The 16,943-nt window shown below is 39.4% G+C and overlaps 1 protein-coding gene across 1 annotated transcript in view; it reads right to left on the reverse strand.

Moving 5' to 3' along the window:
• Window positions 1-16,677, reverse strand: part of ccdc73 (coiled-coil domain containing 73) — a 78,318-nt gene extending 61,641 nt beyond the window's left edge. The window contains exons 1-6 of the mRNA XM_078549615.1: window positions 16,356-16,677; window positions 12,682-12,791; window positions 11,781-11,816; window positions 11,057-11,131; window positions 8,971-9,009; window positions 4,796-4,931 (exon numbers count right to left, since the gene is read on the reverse strand). Of these exons, the coding sequence (XP_078405741.1) occupies window positions 4,796-4,931; window positions 8,971-9,009; window positions 11,057-11,131; window positions 11,781-11,816; window positions 12,682-12,702 (307 nt within the window). The 5' untranslated portion in view covers window positions 12,703-12,791; window positions 16,356-16,677. The remainder of the gene's footprint in view (window positions 1-4,795; window positions 4,932-8,970; window positions 9,010-11,056; window positions 11,132-11,780; window positions 11,817-12,681; window positions 12,792-16,355) is intronic.
• Window positions 16,678-16,943: the final 266 nt, after the last annotated feature.

Here is a 16,943-nt window from a genome sequence, read left to right on the forward strand (position 1 = left end):
GCGGGCGCAGAACCAATCTCATCACAACCCTCTCAGGCTGACGAATGCATAGGGAATATCTGTTGGGCTGCCCAGCTAAGGACACATGCCGTCAACGATTCATTGCACTCAGGCCACTCAGATATGGGTGGGACGCCAGCCGGGGAGAAACTTACATGATGGGTGAAGTGAACAATGCCAACATACGACTCACCCTTCCCGTGCGCAGCAGGTCGTTGAAGCGCTTGCGGCATTGGGTCCATGAGCACCACACCACATCATGGGAGCTCACGACATCTGCTACCTCCTCCCGCACATGCTTGGTCAAGTGGGGTATTCTTCTCCTCCTATCCTCAGGGACGGGCACCTCCCACCGTGCTGCCAGTTCCTCGAGGAGGGCAGCAAGGCACTCGTCTGAAAACCTGGGCGCACAGTGACCACCCGCCCTACCCTCCTGTATGGCTAGCCTCGATGTGCCTTGGCCCCGACCTCTGGCCATGTACAGCAGCCTTTGAGCGGCTGCAGCTTGACCTTTAAACAGGCCACCGGGTCGCCATTCAACCTGGCAGCGATTGCCGATCTGCTTCCACCTACCCACTCCCACCGTCCCCGGGCGTCACCAAACACGCTGGGCGGGCCTTAATTGGCCCGCCCATGTAAAATGGTGGCGGGGTCCCAATCGCCAGCGGTGATTGGGTCCGTGGCTGCCTGCGCCCACTCCTGCACACCCTGCCCGACATAGGGAAAATTCTCCTCATTGAATTATTTGGGTACTTTCCTGAGTTTTTTTTTTAAATAGTTACAAGTTCAATTTGGTCTGTGAGCAAGCTGCTTTTTCCAAGAAATCACATGACTTCAGCTAAATGACCAGCAAGACAGCTGAGATGATGAATTATTTTTTAAAAAAATAAAAGCAAAAAACTGCGAATGCTGGAAATCCAAAACAAAACTAAAAATACCTGGAAAAACTCAGCAGGTCTGGCAGCATCTGTGGAGGGGAACACAGTTAACGTTTCGAGTCCATATGACTCTTCAACAGAACTCGAAACGTTAACTGTGTTCCCCTCCGCAGATGCTGCCAGACCTGCTGAGTTTTTCCAGGTATTTTTATTTTTGTGAATTATTTTGTTTACTTGAGTTAAAATTTTAAAAACTGCTGTTGCCAGGCTGTGGACTCCTGCTGATTGGCTGAAAACACCTGGCCTGGGAGAAGTTTTGTCTGAACTTGTTTTAGAAACAATAGAAACTACGAGCAGGTGTAGGCCGTTCAGCCCTTCGAGCCTACTCCGCCATTCAATATGATCTTGGCCGATCCTCTATCTCAACGCCATATTCCCGCTTTCTCTCCATACCCTCTGATGGCCCGAATATCCAAAAAATTATCAATTTCTTTCTCGATCATACTCAGTGACCCGGCCTCCACAGCCTTCTATGGTAGAGAATTCCACAGGTTGACCACCCCCTGAGTGAGGAAATTTTTCCTCATCTCAGTACTAAACGGCCTGCCCCATATCCTGAGACTGTGGCCCCTGGTTCTAGACTCCCCAACCAGGGGGGGAAACATCCTCCCTGCATCCTCCCTGCACCTAGTCTGCCTAGCCCTGTTAGAATTTTATACGTTTCAATCAGATCCCCTTTTATTCTTCTAAACTCTAGTGAATACAGGCCCAGTCAAACCAATCTCTCCTCATACGACAGTCCTGCCATCCCCAGTATCAGCCTAGTGAACCTTTGCTGCACTCCCTCTATGGCAAGTATATCCTTTCTTAGGTAGGGAGACCAAAACTGCACACAATACTCCAGCTGTAGTCTCACCAAGGCCTTGTATAACTGCAGTAAGACATCCCTACTTCTGAACTCAAATCCTTTTGCATCGAAGGCCAACATGCCATTTGCCTTCCTAATTGCTTGCTGCATCTGCCTGTTTACTTTCATTGGCTGGTGTACAAGGGCACCCAGGTCCCTTTGTACATCTACATTTCCCAATATATTATCGTTTAAATTTTTTGAACTCAAGTGTGTATCTTGGGAAATCTCCCTTTCTCCCTCCCTCTCCCTCCATCTCTCCCTGTATTTCCTACAGTCTAGAGTGGATGTTCACCTTCAGCCAGAAAATTCTCATCTCAGTACAACTCGTCTGTATTTGAAAGCCTGCCAAGCTGCGACAAGCGAGAGTTAATGACAGAAAGGGCTTCCAGACAACTACTGTGATCAGCAATCTGTCTTCGCACGCGGGGACACCAAATCGATAGCATCAAGCCCTTTTCCAACTTTATGCTTTTTCATAAAGTGTTCCCTTCCCCAATCTCTGCAGAGACCTTAGTTGGTGTGTGTGTGTGTGTGTGTGTTGGGATTTTAAAAGGGGTAAAACTTCCAGATTATAAATTGTATGTTAACCATTTTGCAACTTGTTTCAAAAAGGGAAGTTTTTCATAATAAATCAATTATTCTGAGTTTATTGAAAGAAGCCTGGTTAAAGTCTCTTCTATTCTGAGTCTAGCAGTAGCAAAGGTAAACAATTGACCATTTTGGTGAATGAATTAAAGATTTACACTTATGGTGCAACCTGTAGAGTGGTGGGGCTAGAGAAACTGCGTTCTCCTCCCAGACCGACCGTAACAATAGTGTATACAGCAGTTGTCATCACTACACTCCCATACTGCAGTAAGACCTGAACTGTGTATCAGCACCACAAGAGTACTGGAGAAATTCTATCAGCAACACCTCTGCTTCATCCTACAGATTCAATGGGAGGACCATTGAACAAACACTATTGTCCTTCTTTAAGCCAGCTTCACAAGCATTCTGGAAAAACATCTGCAAAATCAACTTCAATGGAATGACACTGCATGCAGGTGGCCGAAAACAATCTTCTGCCGTGTCCTGTTTTCTCAACTCTCAAATGGCATTGTTCCAGGGAAGGACAAAGAAAATTCTTCAAAGACACACTGAAGCTCTCCTTGAAGAGTGGCAGCATTGCATTAATGACTGGCAAGAGCTTGCTACCAATCATTCAGAATGGTGACAACTTATCCATCAAGGTTGCATAATGCTTTGAGTCACAATGTCTTAATGATGAGGCAGGGAAGGGAAAAAAAAGAAGCAAATCCTGCACTCCAGGTCCCAATACCTCGTGAGATGTCCTGCCCCATGTGCCCACAGATATGCAGGCTGAGAATCAGCATGTTCAGTCACCTGAAGACCCATGGCAGAAACTCATGACCCAGAGTAGATATCATCCTTGAATCGAGGGACAGCCAGTGACTTCCATCTCAGCATCACGCTCTCCTTCCTGCAAGTATTATGGTTGGTATGACTTTTTACCTCATCTGCCAGGTTGTATTTACTGCCAGTCCCCTTTAGATTGCAATAGACTTTAAATCACATTGTGGCATTTCCATTTCTGCTCCTCCCCCAGGTAAATCCACCCAATCACTGAGAGGTTTCCAGTATGAGCCTGCTGTTAATTATGCTTATGAGTTGATGTTCGGAGCTTTATCAGGGTCAGGACGTCTGCTACACTTCTGCCAATTAAATGTTACATTAGGAAACCTAGGCTTATATCCTCTAGGCCGGTGCCTAGTTCATGTTGCGGTGACACCAAATGCTGTGGTGAGACTTTTTGTTTGGAGAGCCTAGTTTGCTCCTCCTGAAGTAGACATTTTAAGTACTTGTGTATCGTTAATAAGTTCATGCGTACACAATATACAGCATATTTCATAAGGCACAACAATCACTGTTTTGCACCTACTAAAACGCTTTTGCAGATGATTATAACTGTATAAACCAGGTGTATCTTCTTCAACTTGTGCATCACCCATGCCGCGCACATTCAACCAATGAACTGCATTATAACCTCCTTGAATGGAGTAAGAAGTTGGACTTGCTGTACCTGACTACCCATTTGGCTAGGCGGTCTCTGTTAAAAGTAACTTTTCTCTGCAATGCAAACAACTTGCTTTCAAAGAAGAGAATAGATGTCAGTGATGAGGCATTTCAGGCAACAGTAATGTTTACAGGCACTGGGATAACTTCTCTGAATGTATAGTACCTTGGCTACAGAATGTTTCAGAGTTCAGTGCTTTGTAATTGTCAGCGGTTAGCAACTGAATAATGACAATAAGTCTTCGATCTTTCTCATGCGCATATTTCGAGATTTTTTTTTGACTGGCTTAATTGTTCTCAACAAACTTTATTACTTCCCTTCGTATTATAATTCCAGCAGGATATTTGATCCACTTGGGCTAAAGTACTAAAGCTACTTTAGGGAACGGGTCCAATCACAGTAATTTACTGAGTGGCACAAATGGATATACCATAATTATGAAAAAATAAAATGAGCTCCATGCCATCACATTGTGTGGGTTGCAAGTTGTCACTGCTTTTTCTAAGCTTACGCCTGCTGTGTCCTCTGTCTATTTGCCCAAAACCGCTTGATTGGACCATTATACATTATTCAGACTGGTTCTGCAGTTATACTGTGAACTGTGATACTTTCTTGCAGTACTTTTTGGATTGCTCACAGAGTTGTTTGTTACTTTTAGTGCACCCTAATATGGCCAAGCTTCCAAGAAGCTGAGAATAACGTTGATTCTCCTTGAAGTTGTGCTACCAAAAAAAGGGAAATAATTTAACTCCCATTTTAACACACTGCATCAGTGGAAATTTTACCCTCAAGTATTCAGGATGGACTGACTTGCCTTTATACATTCCTAACTTTTACATTCTAACTGATCTCAAAATGTGTCACGATATTTTTATTGTATTAATTGAGCTACATAAAAAAGTAGTGTGTGTAAGTTTACGTTTTACTCACCATTCTGTTCTAGTTTCTCATGAGCCTGTTTGACTAACCCACAATGGCGACTAATAGCTGCAAAGCGTTTCTCCACTTCACTCAGTTGACTGAGCTGATTATCCTTAGCTACAGTCTGCAGCTGCACCTTTTGCTCCTTCAATACAAAGGAGAAAAAAAAGTATGCAAACACTGTTTTTAATTTATTAAAAATAGTACAAAAATTCCATAAAGTTAAAAGTGTCACTGAACTGGGATGGGGCGAGATCTTGGATGCCTTTGCATGCAAAAAATGATTCCCTTCAGGTGCTTACCCAATTGCTTTCTGAAAGCCATGATTGAATCAGGCTGTGCATTCCAGATCCTAACCTCTCAGGTGGTGGAAGGTGGCAGTCTTAGCAACAGAATGCATGATGATGCATGAGATGGAAATAGTTCAAGATCATTCATCATGCAAATTTTTGAATGAAAATATTTTGCCTCAGTTTTCACGGTGGAGGACACTAGTACCACCCCAATAGTAACAGGTCATGCAGAGGGTATAGAGAAGGAGGAACTTAGAAGAATCACCATAACTAGAGAAAAAGTACTGAGCAAACTGTTGGGATTAAAGGGTAACAATTCCCCAGGGTCTTAAAGGAAGCGGCAGCAGAGATAGTGGATGCATTGGCAATAATATTCCAAAATTCCCTGGATTCTGGAAAGGTTCCAGTGGATTGGAAAAATGCTAATATAACACCCTTATTCAACAAAGGGGGGAGGCAGAAAGTAGGAAACTATAGACCAGTTAGTTTAACGTCTGTCATTGGGAAACTGTTGGAATCCATTATTAAGGAAGTAGTAATGGTGCATTTGGAAAGTCAAAATGCAATCTATCAGAGTCAGCATGGTTTTATGAAGAGTAAATCGTGTTTGACTAATTTGCTCGAGTTCTTTGAGGATGTGACAAGCAAAGTGGATAATGGGGATCCTGTAAATGTAGTATATCTGGACTTCCAGAAGGCCTTTGATAAGGTGCCGCACAAAAGATTAATAGACAAGATAAGATCACACGGAGTTAGGGGTAATATATTAGCTTGGATAGAGGATTGGCTAACCAACAGAAAGCAGAGAGTCGGGATAAATGGGTCTTTTTCTGGATGGCAAGCTGTAACTAGTGGGGTGCCACAGGATTCGGTTCTTGGGCCCCAACTATTTACAATCTATATTAATGACTTGGATTCAGGGATAGAAGGTACTATAGCTAAATTTGCAGATGACACCAAAATAGGTAGGAAAGTAAGTTGCAATGAAGAAATAAGAAATTTACAAATGGACAGGTTAGGTGAATGGGCCAAAGTTTGGCAGATGGAGTTTAACGTGGATAAGTGTGAGGTTATCCATTTTGGTCAGAAGAATAAAAAGGTGACTTATTATTTAAATGGAGGGAAACTTCAGAATGCTTCAGTGCAGAGGGATCTGGGTGTCCTCGTGCATGAATCGCTGAAAGCTAGTATGCAGGTACAGCAGGTAATAAGGAAGGCAAATGGAATTTTGGCATTTATTGCTAAAGGAATAGAATATAAAAATAGGAAAGTGTTGTTGCAACTGTACAAGGCATTGGTGAGACCGCACTCGGAGTACTGTGCACAGTTTTGGTCCCCTTACTTGAGGAAGGATGTAGTTGCATTGGAGGCGGTTCAGAGGAAGTTCACTAGATTGATTCCAGAGATGCAAGGCTTGTCTTATGAGGAGAGATTGAGCAGTTTAGGCCTATACTCGCTAGAGTTTAGAAGGATGAGAGGAGATCTAGTTGAGGTATATAAGATGCTAAAGGGGATAGACAAAGTAGACGTGGAGAGGATGTTTCCCCTCGTGGGGCATTCTAGAACGACAGGCCATAGTTTTAGGCTAAGGGGTGGTAGATTTAAATCAGAGATGAGGAGGAATTACTTTTCTCAAAGGGTCGTGAATCTGTGGAATTCACTGCCTCAGAGTGCAGTGGATGCCGGGACGCTGAATAAATTTAAGGAAGGAGATGGACAGATTTTTAATTAGTAATGGGTTGAAAGGTTATGGGGAAAGGGCGGGAAATTGGAGTTGAGGCCGAAATGAGATCAGCCATGATCGTATTGAATGACGGGGCAGGCTAGAGGGGCCGAATTGCCTACTCCTGCTCCTAGTTCTTACGTTCTTATGCAGTTGCATGTCTTTGTGATGGAGAGGATATGGGGTTGGAAACTCAGCATGAGATCATGGATTAATATTCTAGGAACAATAAGGTAATGATGGAGCAATTTTTTGATTCGAACATAGAATGGTTACAGTGCAGGAGACCATTTGTCCCATCAAGCCCTTGCCAGCACTCTGCAATAGTAGTTTAGCTGACCCTACTCACCCAGCACATTCCCTTCAGGTGCTTATCCAATTCCTTTCTGAAAGCCATGATTGAATCAGGCTGTGCATTCCAGATCCTAACCTCTCAGGTGGTGGAAGGTGGCAGTCTTAGCAACAGAATGCATGATGATGAGATGGAAATAGTTCAAGATCATTCAACATGCCAAAGCTTCACGCCACCCTACTTAGTTAACAGTTGAGAGTTATGAGGTGAGGTACATAGGGAGCCAAAGAGAATGGTTTCAGTTTTTGCCTACATCAAGCTGGAGGAGATTTTGGTTCTTTCAAGCCTTACCATTGGACAAGCACCTGTAGAATGAGACAAAAGCCTGGAAATTAAGAGTAAGTGGAAAGATAAAGCTGAGCATCAGCATACATGTGGAACCTGACTCATAAATACATTCATCATGAATTTCAGTGTAGTGTCTGTTTTTGTACTTGCCTTTGCCATATGACAAATTGGCCATTTTTTAAAATTCTTTCATGAGAGGTGAGAATTGCTGGCAAGGCCAGCATTTTTTCTTCATCCCTGACTGCCCTCTAAAAGGTGGTGGCAAGTCACCTTCTTGAACCACCGCAATCCCATGGGTGTAGGTGTACTTACAGTCCAACTTTTGTTCATATGGTGCCTCTAACATAAAACCTAAAGCACTTCACAGGGAATTATAAAACAAAATATGACATTGAATCACATAAGAGGACATTAGGGCTGATGACTAAAAGTTCGTTCAAAAAGGTAAGTTTTATGCAGCATTTTAAAGGAGGAAAAAGAGGCAGTGAGGTTTAGGAAGGGAATTCCAGAGCTCAGGGCCCTGGGCAACTGAAAGCACGCCGCTAATGGTAGAGTAATAAAATTGGGGATTCTCAAAAAGGCCAGAATTGGAGAAGAACAAATATCTTAGAGGGTTGTAGGGCTGAAGGAGATTACAGAGGTAGGGGGGAGAGATTTGAAAGAAGAATGAGCATTTGAAAATCAAGGTGTTGCATAACCGGGATTTGACGTAGGTCAGCAAGGACAGGATTGATGGGTGACCAAGACTTGGTAAGAGTTAGGACACCGGCAGCAAAGTTTGCCGCCAAGTTTTATGGAGGGTGGAACATGATATAGCAAAAGTACACTAATGTCCAGTTCATTCACTGACTAATTGTTATTTTGGAGAATACAAATAAGCATACAATAGAGTGTTTATGCTGGTATTCACTAAATGTTCTTTAGATTTTAGATTTCAGTCTGTTTAACATCCCAAAGGTGTTCTTTTCAAGGAAAATACATTTAGACTATTTATAAGTGCAGAACATTAAACGAACAAACATCTGTTGCTTTATAAGTGAAAATCTTTCACGTGAGTAAAAAGTTGACTCTTTAAAGAAAATAAAGAAATATGCAAGAGCATTAGTTACACGAATAAGCAATTTAGAGAGAATGCTCTCAACAAAGAAAGGATCATAACATTGAAAAGTTAAAAAAATGTTTTGGCAATTTCAGGCTGTGGATGAAAGAGATGAGAATGTGTGCAACATCCAGTAAAGGTTTAAATATTATTCCACCTCTTTTAATCAAAAATAGTATAATGAAATATTATAATGGTGTGGATTAATTCTCAACAGTTGTAGCATAGAAATTTTTAAGAGCTTTATCAGCAACTACTGCCCAAAATAAGTTAAACAGCAAGGTATCTGGCATTGAAATAAAGCTCTCCTACAGTGTTCGAGGTTCCAGTCTTACTACTGCTGGCCTTTCCCTTTATGTTTTCTGCCTTCAACTCTTCAACCCACCCATTTGGCCCGACAATGGACTGGTTAACAATATAGGTCCTTACCAGTTCACTCAGTTTCTTTTCTAGACTGTACTTGGAAACCTACGGGGAGGGGATATACACACTGTAAATAACTTTTAAGATAAAAACAAGAGTCTGAAACATAGAAGAATGATTGAGTCCTCCCCCACAGAATCACTTCAAAAACACATGGAATAAGAGCATCATAATTTTTTTCTCATTTCTCAAAATATCTTTTAAGCAAGCTGTAAATAGCATGATCAACATATTAAGGTCAAAATAACAATTCGTATAAACAGCATTCACCTTCCAGGCCTTTTGGGTGATGATGTGATGAATGTTATTTAGTATGCCTGCTATAATACTTAACACAATCCTTCTAAATATACTGCTGTAACACGCTTGAATAAAGGAAGATAACTGAGTAATACTAAGGGTCATTTGGATTTATTGCGCTCCTTACGTTCCTAATTTTATTTTTTATAAAGCATAATTGTAAATAGGTCTTCTAAATATTAGTTTTTATATTTTTTGGCTTTCTACTATCTGACACAAAGTGGTTTTAACGGAATCTTCAGTGGATTTGACATTCTGTCATGGAAGATCCATTCACACGGAATACTTCAGTTAAAATGCCTCGTGAAGCTTGATCCTTAACTGGCTTATTTTCTCAATTGCAATGTTCAGCTCACTGCAACATACCACAAAATGCAGTTTATATTTACAGCTGCATTATTGCATTTTTATTTTCCATACTCTGATCTAATTAAAATTCCTGTATAAAGAGAGTTGCTCAGTTATTGTGTCACCTTCTGCTTGTTTTAATAATCTAGTTAATCTAGGGTGAGCTTTCAAAACCAACAAAATGCCTCCTCATGCCTGACCTTTTGCTCTGTAGCTATAAGGATTTGTTTGGCTTATTCAATCTGTGGCATAGCATAGGTGATGTATAGGATTTGCCATGCTCTACTGCACATGACACATAGGTACTGTAGAGCACTCAAAAGAACTCTTGGCCTTCTCTAAGTGAGATAATAGAATTTTTTGCATTAAATGATATTGAGACCTATATAGATAACACACTATGATATTTGCCTGCACTTACGAGGTCAGCAGCACCCAGTCCAAGAGCTATTGTAGACGTTCCAGTCATTGACTTCATTTTGGATGCTGCTCTTTTGAAAATCAGTTGTTGAATTACCCAGGTAATCTATTTACAGAAGCACTTTTCCTACACTTAATGTACTTAAAATAACTAGTATTTTATTCAGAATGAATCTATTCCTGTGAAAAATATTGTAAGTAAATATGTCTAGGACGCTATGATATTTTATAGTTAATATATGATTCATTTCCTTATTAATGAGTCCTATTAATGTACTAGTAATGGCCATTATATTCTCTTTATGTCAGTCAGAACTTACAAGCTTTCTCTATTTTTAAAAAATATATGTATGAAATAAAAAAGGCATGATTATGAATCTGTTTACATACATACATGCCCAAGGATTTGAAAAGCAGCTTCTATGATATGTTATTGTTAATCCATCCAAGCTAAACTCAATCTGTTTACACAGTAAGAAGTTATAGTCGCTTTCGCAGCAATGTGCGCCAGTTATAAGTTTACAATGTATCATACACTCTTTTACTGACAATCTGTTACATAATTGTGGGCCTTAATCCCATATGATGGACATGAACCACTTTATAACATTTGCATAAGGACAAAGTATTATAAGCCTCTGGTTTGCTATGGAGCTTTCTTAATTGTAAATAAGAGTTTTGTAGTGGCAAGTCACTAATAATTGATAAAATATGCGGAAATAGCTAATGGATTAAAAATAAATAGCAATTTCAGTTTATGTGACACAAAATTTAAAAGGATTTCCTTTAAACATTACAAAGCTTTTCAAATTTATTGGGAAAAAACTCCAAATAATAATCTTTGCAACAAGCTACATCGAGTTTATTTCATGAGCTGTACTAATTAATTTCACAATCAATGTTGTATAGTTAATTTATTTATTGAAATTGTTAACCAGGTTAGATCAGGCTGTATACATTTTACTTACCACATTACTATTTTGTTTTTAAGAATGTGAAACACTGATCCATTTTGATCCATTACCTGTAGTACTTTCAATTCTTCCTTAAATCCGTTGATTTCTCTTTCTTTTGACTCTGCAATGAGCTGGAACTTTCCCTGCAAACAGCAGTATATATTATCACATTATCACAACTATCCAGCCTAGTTCAGACTTCTACATACAGAAATCAGCATGATAAGTATATGCAAAATGAAAGGAACAATTTCTTGCTCAGGATTTTAAAATAAATCTTTTTTAAAACTGAACAAAATTTTTACTTGTCTCCTTAAATACTTCACAATTTTTGCTCTACAGTATACCTTTATAAATACTGTATTCAAGTATATAATCGAAAGCTAATTAGAGAAGAAGGTGCTTTGTGTGTGTATTTTATTAGTAATGCACCATCAATTAAGTGGAAGACTGTAGCGTATCAGTATTATAAAGGGAATCTACACTATTTGCTGTAATAAGGTAAATTAGGATGCCCCATTTCCATTAAAGCCCGTTTTGATAGTTCTTTTGGTAAAATTACTGACAGCAGAAACCTCACCCAAGTCTCCCTGAGATCAATGTTCAGATAACTAAATACTTGAAACTTGTTACATTTAGAAAAATCGCAGAACTTAAATAATGATTACAACAGTAATGGAAACAACTAAATACATAATAACCATTTAGAATACAAGTTTTACAGTAACGTGCAAAATGTTTTCCTATACAGAATTTACTATGTAGTTTAGCATTCCTAATGATAAGAAATACCTTCTCCTCTTCCAGTGCATTAACTCTTGTCTGAAACTATGAGAAACAAATCCAGTTAATATCAATGCTCATTAAAATAAACATAAAACAAGCCCGCATCATAACCCTTTTCTACATGACAGCATTTTACTCTTACAGTTCTTGGGCCACATGTGACAGAATGGCTTTGACTCCTCAAATTTAAAATAAGGAGTTTTATTTATTATGTTTATTATAAGGATTTTTAAAAATTGGTACAAATCTATACAAAAGTTTAGGATGTAGACACTTGCTATGTGTAGTCTTACTGGTTTGTGATCAATGAAATTTTTATAGTGTGCGCTGAAGAGTCCACACATGAAAGAAGATACAGTTCTATCAATATTTTAATAAGTTGTCCAGAAGCTTAATTGAAAAAATATTGCACTTAAGTAAAATCTCACGACACACAAAACCCTATGCTGTTCTAAACAAAATAAATGGTGTAGTGATGGTTTGGTACTTTACATGTGGAAATGAATTGTATAAATTCACTCACAGTATACATATACCACTACTGGACATTTTAAGCATTTTTAATCTTGATATGGTAAATAGAATTAAATCTGAAATTATATATTTAAGTTTAATGCCGTTAATTAATTATCTTTGAAAGTGCCTTTTATCTGAGTCACAAAGAATTGTTCCATCTTACACAAACAATGGAGGGATTGCTGATGTCCTACAGTACCAGTCGATAGCAAAAAGTACAACACAATACAAATAATTAAACTCCCATATTCCAGACGCTTGTTCATTACCAGCAGCATTAAGTAAGTTAACGTTGCAGTTTTTGCACCATTAGATTCTAATGATCATCTGTTTATAAAGTCTCATTGTCAAACAAAATCCTTTTTTTAAATCAATCATAAAATATAGGTACCTGCTTTTTTAGGACAGCCATAGCCTCCTCATGCTGACTGGATAGCGCATTGCACTGATGCTGCAACGACTCCTGCTTCGCAAATAAACATCAATGAACCACACTACATACTGTGAATTACAAGTTAAGCAATGAAGCAAACAGTTGCTTCAGTTATACACATGTTGAGCACAGATCACAATATTTAGACACAGCTGTCAGATAATATTTATTGAGATTTAACAATTAAATTATTGATTTTTTTTAATTCTTTCACAGGATGTGAGCGTCACTGGCTAGTTCAGCATTTGTTGCCCACCCTTAATTGCCCTTGAGAAGGTGGTGGTGAGGTATATTTCAAATAAATGTATATATTTTAAAATGTAACCTGTAATAAAGGATTATATCAGAGAGATTCAAATTTAATGAATACTAAAAGAAAGAAACATTTGCATTTATATAGCTGACCACCGGTTGTCTCAAATTGCTCTATAGCCAATGAAGCACTTTTGAAGTGTAGCCACTGTTGTAATGTAGGAGACACAACAGCTGACTTATGCACAGCAAGCTCCCACAAATAGCAATGTGATAACGGCAAGATAATATGTTTTTGTTGATTGAGAGATAAATATTGGCCTGACACAGTGGATAACTCCCCTTTTCTTCTTCAGAATAGTGCCATGGAATCTTTTATAGCCCCGAGAGAGCAGTTGGGCCTCCATTTAATGTCTCATCCAAAAGACTGCACCTCTGAGAGTGCAGCACTCAGTACTGCACTTGAATGTCAGTCTTGATTTTGAGCTCAAATCCTGGAGTGTGACATGAACCCAGAACCTTTTGGCTTGGATGTGAGCATACTACCAACTAAGCCTGACACTGCAAAACACTATCACAATTAAAATATAGCTCATAAAGCAGAGCTTTTATTATGTCCTCGTGTACACAAGAACCTGAATGCAAATTATAAAGCTAAATAATCATTTTTTTTAAGGAAGTGGCAGACTGGTAGCAGAGCAGGCCATTGAAAATAACACTTTGTAGAGGGGTCAAAGGTGGATTTGTATTTGTAATTCCCCACATGGTGAGTGAGCGCCCAATCATGGTCTAGCCATTGGGGTAAAGGCAATCAGGAGCAGATATTGCATGAGAATGGAGAATCCAAATGATGGTGAAAAATTTTAAATTAAATTGGTGAATGAACAACTTTTTTTTAAAAAAGAAACCTGCAAGTACAAGATTAATAAGATTACATGCCACTTGCCACATAATGGAGTTGCTTGCTGTGACCAAATGGTTCCACAAGTTGCTTAAAAGTACAATGTCCCTCTTGTCCCCCACATTTTTCCAAGATACATGGAAATCAAATGAATGAAGAAAAAAATATAACGTTCTGAGCAATTTATATGTAAAATAGATCAGTGCCATTTTGTGAATGGTTTTTATTCCTTTCAAAAGAAATCTGTGCAGAATTCTCAAACATCAACTAACTCTTCGTAATTTGAAAATAGTCTAAAGATAATTCTAAGTTGACAATTTCTTGCTGCTATTATGACCATCATCCACATCATAACCATCCTCGCTGGTTGTCTGTGTTTGTCTTCTTTAGCACTTATTTTGAATATTTTCACTTTGGTTATTCACCAATCAGTTTACGCAAATCCTTTCCTCCTCATTCCAATTTTCCAACCAATAGCAGCAAAAACAAATTTCAACACACAATTACCACAACAGTTTCTCACCTACCCCACAAATAAGAACTACTGATTTGTACCCAAGCTTGGTTGCAGCATCTCCCACTACTCCTCCCAGGCAGCATGATGTAGCCCCTTGACATTCAATCGCATTACCATTGCTGAGTCCCCCACTATCAATATCCTGGGGGTTACCATTGACCAGAAACTGAACTGGACTAGCCATATAAATACTGTGGCTACAAGGGCAGGTCAGAGGCTAGGAATCCTGCGACGAGTAACTCACCTCCTGACTCCCCAAAGCCTGTCCACCATCTACAAGGTACAAGTCAGGAATGTGAAGAAATACTCCACACTTGCCTGGATGAGTGCAACTCCCACAACACTCAAGAAGCTTGACACTGTCTATGACAAAGCAGCCAACATGATTGGCACCACATCCACAAAAATTCACTCCCTCCATCACCGACGCACAGTAGCAGCAGTGTGTACCATCTACAAGATGCACTGCAGGAATTCACCAAGGCTCCTTAGACAGCACCTTCCAAACCCATGACCACTATCATTTAGAAGGACAAGGGCAGCAGATAGATGGGAACACCACCACCTGGAAGTTCCCCCCAAGTCACTCACCATCCTGACTTGGAAATATATCGCCGTCCCTTCACTGTCGCTGGGTCAAAATCCTGGAACTCCCTCCCTAACAGCACTGTGGGTGTACTTACACCACATGGACTGCAGCGGTTCAAGAATGCAGCTCCCCACCACCTTCTCATAGCAACTAGGGATGGGCAATAAATGCTGGCCCAGCCAGCGAAGCCCGAAGTGAATGAATAAAAAAAAACAGATCTTGAAACATGCTACACTCTCGGTACAACCTCTGTCCCATGCTTCAAAATCCCCAAACAGCCAGCAAAGGCTCATTTTTAGAGGCTTTAAGGTTAATGTGTATATGCAGGAGGGAGAGAGAAAGAGAGCAAGAGAGAGAGAGAGGGAAAGTTACCCTATTAACTAAACAAAAGGAAGAGAACCTCAGTGAGTGAGTGGAAGCAATGGGGGGACATGGGAGTGGAGGAGGTGTGTGAGAATTCAGTCAACATATCTGGTGGTGCTGAGAGATGTTATTAAACTGCATATTCTAGAACTCTTCAGCAATATCGCAAGATATTCACCAAGTTCATATAAACATGAAATTATAAGGTTATTTCTTTCTGTACCCAGTGATCTAGCTAAGGACCGATATAGCTCACTACATGAGTATCAAGTGCATTAAGATGAGACAGTCCAGTGCTTAACTTGCAACTACTGGTTTGGGAAACCAAGCTAATACTGAGTTGCATACTCAACTGCTCTCAATTTAACTTTAACTTCCAGTTAAATGAAACTTCACACTCTATACAGAATAGGTAGTTGAATTTTAAGGAAGGTTAAAATGACATACATAAAAAATTAACATTCTAATAAGGTACTGTACTATTGTTTTAATCCAGCCAAGCATTCACAATGGTAGACCTGGGCCCCCCAGAGTCTAAAGCCCTCCAGTTAAGATTCCCCTCAAGACAAATTTATCAATGACCTGGAGTACGGACAACAAATCTCCAGAAAGGAATTCTATTTTGCATTAGTGTAACACAGCTCCAAGCAAACTAACTAAACAACATTATTATGAGCCATGTTTTCCCAACGAACAGTAGCATAGATACAAGGATTCAGTTAGCAAAAAAATAAGGAACATAGCTGGAAAAAAATATGCAATTGTGATATTGTAAATTTCCTTTATAAGGGACTTTTATATATCATCAACACTGCTATATCACACGTTGGGCAAAATTTTACGGCAGCGGGATTTTACGTTGCCGCCAATGTCAATGGAGTTTAGAATGGCTCGCTGTATTATCGCCTCACTAATCGTACCCAAATAAGGAACTCCCCTCCCTTTATGAATGGTATGTTTTTGTATAGGTCCCAATACAATATCATATTTTCTAAATATAAATACAATACCTTTTGCCACTCTAGTTCTTGCTTTTCCACTACAAGATTACTGATCTGATCTTCATACCGACTTTCCGCAGCCTAAAGCATAGAACATAGTGCTTTTCAGTAAATCTGTATAAGGAAGCAGTTTAGTAAAACTCGAACTTCAATTATGCCAGCACTGATGATCTGATGTATGAACAAGCAAAATAATTCAATAATCTGAACTGACTGCAATAATGTCTTATGTGCTATACAGCCTTTTATGATGATAGTAAAATATAAAGTTTGTAACACTGGTACTATAAAGAAAACAATTTTTACTGAAAGCTACATCACACAAAACTGTAATTATTCCTCCTCCGCTCCCCCAAGGTGGAAAAATAAAGCAAATTACCTCATGCACCTTCTGATTTTTTATTTAGAGGTAGGAGTACAATCTTGTGCAGTGTTATTTATACAATGTCATTAGAGAGTGCTGCTACCATAACAGTGGAAATTACACACAAGATAAAGCACTTAAGTATTTCAAAGTGCAGAATAAAAAAAAGATTATGCACCAAAGAAAGGTCACGTCTCCTTGTTGAAGTTTTATAGAGATAACTCAACAGCAGC

The sequence above is a fragment of the Cetorhinus maximus genome, chromosome 9 (assembly GCF_964194155.1).
Source record: "Cetorhinus maximus chromosome 9, sCetMax3.hap1.1, whole genome shotgun sequence".
Taxonomy (NCBI): domain Eukaryota; kingdom Metazoa; phylum Chordata; class Chondrichthyes; order Lamniformes; family Cetorhinidae; genus Cetorhinus; species Cetorhinus maximus.